The 6,000-nt window shown below is 49.3% G+C and overlaps 1 protein-coding gene across 1 annotated transcript in view; it reads left to right on the top strand.

Annotated features, from left to right (window-relative positions):
• Positions 1-6,000, top strand: part of LOC109920158 (papilin-like) — a 32,605-nt gene that overhangs the window by 916 nt on the left and 25,689 nt on the right. Inside the window, exons 2-6 of the mRNA XM_048600488.1 lie at positions 157-243; positions 1,471-1,747; positions 4,050-4,155; positions 5,241-5,303; positions 5,562-5,691. Coding sequence (XP_048456445.1) covers positions 157-243; positions 1,471-1,747; positions 4,050-4,155; positions 5,241-5,303; positions 5,562-5,691 — 663 coding nt within the window. The remainder of the gene's footprint in view (positions 1-156; positions 244-1,470; positions 1,748-4,049; positions 4,156-5,240; positions 5,304-5,561; positions 5,692-6,000) is intronic.

The raw sequence follows: 6,000 nt of genomic DNA, 5'->3' as shown, positions 1-6,000 counted from the left end.
GGGGGGGGGGGGGTCACTGGGCAAAGGGAGCAAACTCACTCTCAGTATGAGCCTCCACTTCCTGCCAGTGCCAGCAGCCCATTATTGCAGCCATCTCTCTCCACCCTCATCACCTCCTGACGCATTGTTGTGTCACTTTCTGTCTCCTTTTCCTAGCGGTGCCCAGCTTTCCAGATCCGACCGGATTCAACCCTGACGAGGATTTGTCGACGTTCCCGAACGCTGAGTCTCCTCTGTTTCCTGGTGAGTTGCTGTCTGCCCTAGGTCAGTAACCAGTGTTCCAGTAGAGCTGTCAGACACTGGAGGTAGCTCCACTGGGAGCTGTGCTGTCTGTAGGCTGTTACCATGGCTACAATTGCCTTTTACAGCCTGTGGTTAGAGAGTGAGAGATTGCATGGAGCTCAGTTTTGAAGGAGGAGTTATATCTAGGTTTTAGAGCTAAAGGGATGAAAGGGTATATGGAAAAAGTGGGAACAGCATACAGAGTTAGATATCAGCCATTATCATGTTGAATGGCAGAGTAAGTTTGATGCGCTTACCCCTGCTCCTGTTTTCTTTGTTTCTACAACTGAAGAAGGCCATTTAGCCCATCTAGCATCCTCTCACCGTTCATTCCCCTCATTCCTGGTCAGTAGCTTGACTCCATTTTCCTTCCTTGGGATCTATGGATCTACATCCAACAAAGATCAGTCAACCTCGGTGTTCAGAAGGTGAGCTGTTCCCAGTGCCCTGTCCGGATCAGCATTTCCACAACCCGTCAGACTGAGCAAATACCTTCTAGAACCAGCCCCAAGATGCCACACATAGCCACAGAGTTCTGGCTTGGTTTCCCAGGAACCACCTTCTCCCGATCTCTAGGAGGAAGAAGGGCTGACCACAACTTCCCAGGGTCACCTCAAGGGGCAGTGAAGGCCACACCAGTGGATTGGATTCTGTTCTGTTCCACATTCAACATTCCCATCTGCCCCATGATAAACTTTAGCTTAGTGATAGTCTGCCCAGTGCTGCACCGCGAGAGCACTCTGCCTGCCCAGTTCTGCACTGTGGGAGCGCTGTGTTGAATAAATTTTGAAGACAGGGTCCTGTCCTCTCTCTGAGCTGATGGTGAATATTCCTGTCAGACTATCCTGAAGCTGTGGAGGGCACTCATGAACGTCAACACTCGAGCAGACTTGTCCAGTTGTTCCATTAATGGTGATGGGACCTTGCTGTCCTCTGCGTTTCCCGCGGGGATCCTGTGGCGGTTTCTCCAGAGCCTGGTGCCTGTGATGTTGGTGCAGGTGCTACAGTAATGCAGTCCGTCCTTGCGGAACGTGAGTGGTTTCCCCCAGCTCCTGGTCAGAATCGGTGTTTGGGTTCTACAGGTGGGCTCCAGTAAAACCCATCCAGCATTCGCCACGTGTTCACTCTCTCCCGCGTGTTGCCACTGAGCACGCCTCATCATCTTCCTCTGCCCATATTTTTGTTCAGGAGCCCATTCTCCAAACTACCTGCCAGTTCGTGGGGAGACCAACCTCCTTCCAGGGCACAGTGAGTGGGATCTGCCCCAGCTGTATCCGTCCGCCTCAGACTCAGACCCTCCAGCAACTGGCTCCATCCCTGAGCCCTCAAGGACACGGCTGGAACTGCTGGGGCCAGACATGAAGGACTGCCACACTGAACCGTATGGCTGCTGTCCAGACGGATACGCTACAGCTACTGGACCAGGAGGACAGGGCTGTCCCACCATCCTCTGCTACAAGAGCAGGTAAGCGATCGAACCAACATGGTTCCTCCCCATGAACCCCTGGCATCTGAGTGGGTAGCAAGCTCTCGCCATCAACAGAGGCTTCTTCTGACCCATTTCAGAGGCCAGGGGACAGGGCGGGAGCAAGGGGTTGCTGGATGGTTAGATCTACTGCTTTCTTAGGTGAGATGACAACAAAGGCTCCCTCGTGCCTTCTCAGGTGAATGTCAGCGATTACAGAGAATGGTTTGAATAAGAGTGGGGACAAGCGGTGTGGGTGTGGGGGTGGAGTGGGGGTGGGGTGAGGGTGAGGTTTCTCCCTGATTTCCTGCCCAATATCTAATCCTCACACAAAGTCATTGTCAAAAGAAACTGACAATCACATCATTATTATGATTCGCTGGAATTTGACAAGGCCAGGTAGTGTTTGCAGAAAGTCTGAGGGTGGGGTTTGGGGAGAGTGGGACAAGGGCGGGGTTTGGGGACAGTGGGACAAAACGTATTGATGAAGATAGAGCAGTGGATGTGGTGTATATGGATTTTAGCAAGGCATTTGATAAGGTTCCACATGGTAGGCTCATTCGGAAAGTAAGGAGGCATGGGATTCAGGGAAATTTGGCTGTCTGGATACAAAACTGGCTGTCCAATAGAAGACTGAGGGTGGTAGTAGATGGAAAGTATTCAGCCTGGAGCTCGGTGACCAGTGGTGTTCCGCAGGGATCTGTTCTGGGACCTCTGCTGTTTGTGATCTTTATAAATGACTTGGATGAGGAAGTAGAAGGGTGGGTTAGTAAGTTTGTCGATGACGCGAAAGTTGGTGGAGTTGTGGACAGCGTGGAGGGCTGTTGTAGGTTGCAACAGGACATTGACAGGATGCGAGGGCTGGGCAAAGAAGTGGCAGATGGAATTCAACCCAGAAAAGTGTGAAGTGATTCATTTTGGAAGGTCAAATTTGAATGCAGAATACACGGTTGATGGCAGCATTCTCGGCAGTATGGAGGAACAGCGGGATCTTGGAGTCCATAGATCCCTCAAAGTTGCTACACAAGTTGATACGGTTGTAAAGAAGGCATATAGTGTGTTGGCTTTCATTGGCAGGGGAATTGAGTTAAAGAGCTGTGAGGTTATGCTGCAGCTCTCTAAAACTCTGGTTAGAACACACTTGGAATATTGTGTTCAGTTCTGGTCACCTCATCATAGGAAAGATGTGGAAGCTTTAGAGAGGGTGCAGAGGAGATTTACCAGGATGCTGCCTGGACTGGAGGGCAGGTCTTATGAGGAAAGGTTGAGGGAGCTAGGGCTTTTTTCATTGAAGCGAAGAAGGATGAGAGGTGACTTGATAGAGGTTTACAAGATGATGAGAGGCATAGATAGAATGGATAGTCAGAGACTTTTTCCCAGGGCGGAAATGACTATTACAAGGGGGCATGGAGGAAGGTATAGGGAAGATGTCAGAGGTGGGTTCTTCACATAGAGAGTGGTGGGCATGTGGAATGCGCTGCCGGCAGTGGTAGTGGAGTCAGATACTTTAGAGACTTTTAAGACTTTAGAGACTCTTGGATAGGCACATGGAGGATAGTAAAATGTAGGGTATGCAGGGTAGATTGATCTTAGTAGGATAATAGGTCGGCACATCGTGTGCTGTACTGTTCTATGTTTTATGTTCTGTGTTCTATGGGACGAGGGCCGGGTTTGGGGAGAGCGGGACGAGGGCGGGGTTTGGTGTGAGAACAGCCCTTTTCCAGATCTATTCATTTCCAAAGCATGAGCCAGTGCCTGAAATATGAATGCGTCCAGGACATTATCATTCACTTAGTATTCATGGTGTCCCGCTGAAGTGTGTTTCAGAATCCCACCGAGATGGCTCTGAGGTGCCCTCTCTTGAGTCAGTTTAATGTGGCTGGTGTTTGGAATAAGTGTGGAGTCGTAGGGTCGGATTTTCAATCCAGAGTCGGGAATGCGATATCCAACTGAAATCGTGTACCAGCTTCCCAAAGCCAGCTTCACACCGAGACAGACTAATTCCCAGGACGTGAGGTTGGAATTCAGTGATAGGTGCTGAGCGACTCCGTTCTGTCAGGGCTGTGCCTGACCCTAGTGACAAAGGCAACTGGTGGCCATTTTGGGGACTGCAAGTTAGACGGGGAATGTAGGGGCAGGTAGTGGGGTTGTGGGATGAGGTGGGCCACAGATTTGTGTGATAGACCAGTTTTCCACAAAGTAATTTGCGAAACACTGTTTGAAGCGATGGAATTTTTTTGTTTTTGAATTGAAGGCATTTTTCCTCTTCCCACCCACCACCACCCCCTTCCAATCTGCTAAGGTATGGCTGCTGCCCTGACGGAGTGACATCAGCGAGGGGGTATAACCAAGCCGGTTGCTCAACATTTTCAACCAACAGTAATTCTAATAACGATGACCAGATTTTTGTAAGTGTGTCTTCCTGTACTGGGCTGTCTCCAAGTCACATGTGAAAAATTAAAAACAAGTTGCAGGATTCAGACTCACCAGGCAGTGAAATGAGAAGACCATGGTGTGAGAATGTTTGGCCTGTGTCCTGACCTGTGTTGATTTTGAAGGTTAAATCTCCGGTCCCCTTACACCGACCCTCGACATCTATCTGATCTGATGTCCCTCATGTAGATAGCCACAGCCTGTGCGCAAGACTAGGCGGTGGGTGCTGCTCTCTCGGGGATATGCGGATCTTATTCCCAATGCGCGCTCCTTCGGCTAGGAGGCAGTGGTCAGAACCCACTTGTCAATGGTAGCACCTTCAGTATCTGTGGATGCAGCACACAAAGCAAGCCCTGGCCGCAGGGATTTCACACACTGCCAGCCTCAGTACTGTCCACTATTGCCCATTGGTATGCATACACCAAACCATGCCCCATTTCTCCATTGCCACCAGGGCAGACTGACTATCACAGACTCCTAGTCCGGCATCACCTCAGTCTTCAAGACTCTCTCATCCTTATTTCCAAATCCTCCATCACCTTGCCTCTCCCTAACCATGTAACCCCATCCAACCCTACTCCACCCTTCCCCCAAGGCCCACTGTGAAATTTCAGCCCGTTGACCAGCATGACCCCCATCGTGTCCCAAGCTATGTGGTTCCCTTCCAAGGTCTCGCAGTTGCGCTCTCTCTCTCTCTCCCCGCCCCCTTCCTGCATGTTTAGAAACACTCCATCAACCAGCTAACCTCTTTCATCAAGCATTTGGTCAATTGTCTCAATATCTCCATACAAACACTCTCATAGAAACTTAGAAACCTAGAAAAATAGGGGCAGGATTAGGCCATTCAGCCCTTCCAACCTCCTCTGCCATTTAATATGATCATAGCTGATCATCCAACTCTCTACCCTGTTCCCGCTTTCTCCCCATAACCTTTGATCCCCATAGCCTTGAGAATTGATCTGTGCATCCTCCTCACTGTTAACCCTGCACTTTTGCTTTATGCTCTGGAGCTATTATATTTAGTTCCCTCCTCTAACTCATTACTATACATTGTGATTAGCTAGGGTCCAAGCATTCATCCCTGTGGTGCTCCACTCGTCACTGCCTGCTACTTGGAAAAAAGGTGCGTTTACTCCTGTGTTTTCTGTCTGTCATTTAGTTCTCTGTCCATGTCAGTACGCTGTCCCCAATCCCATGTGCTTCAATTTTACACGCTAATCTCAAAGCGCTTTGGGATGTTTACTGTATTAAAGACACCATGTATAAACATGTATAAACTGTCTGTTTAAAAGGTGGGTTTTATTGAGAGTCAGAATTCTGTGGAAGAGAATTCTGTGGAAGATATTGTGAATCCAGCGATTGGTTTTTGTACATCACACAGGAGTCACAGGCCACTGTTCGAGATAATCCATCGGATGAATGTCGGAGCTCCATGTTTGGTTGTTGTCATGATGAATTGACCCCTGCCTTGGGCCCGAGGGGAGAAGGATGTAGGAGCGGACCCAGACACCGTGAGTACGATCGGATTCTGGGAATGCGTAATGAGTGGTGGCCTGGGTCACTGGCTATAACACAGAAACATAGATAGGAGCAGGAGTAGGCCATTTGGCCCCTCAAGCCCATCCTGCCATTCAATATGATCATTGCTGATCATTGCACTCAATACCCTAATCCCACCCTTGATTCCTTTAACCACAAAAGCTATATCTGCCTCCTTGAAAGTGCAATGTTTTGGCCTAACCACTTTCTGTGGTAATGAATTCCACAGGCTCAGCACTCTTGGGTGAAGAAATTACTCATTTCAAACCTAAAAGGTACAC

Source organism: Rhincodon typus, chromosome 8 (assembly GCF_021869965.1).
Source record: "Rhincodon typus isolate 14 chromosome 8, sRhiTyp1.1, whole genome shotgun sequence".
In the NCBI taxonomy this organism is placed as follows: Eukaryota; Metazoa; Chordata; class Chondrichthyes; order Orectolobiformes; family Rhincodontidae; genus Rhincodon; species Rhincodon typus.
The sequence above is the reverse complement of the archived record's forward strand: the minus strand, read 5'-3'. Positions and strand labels throughout refer to the sequence as shown.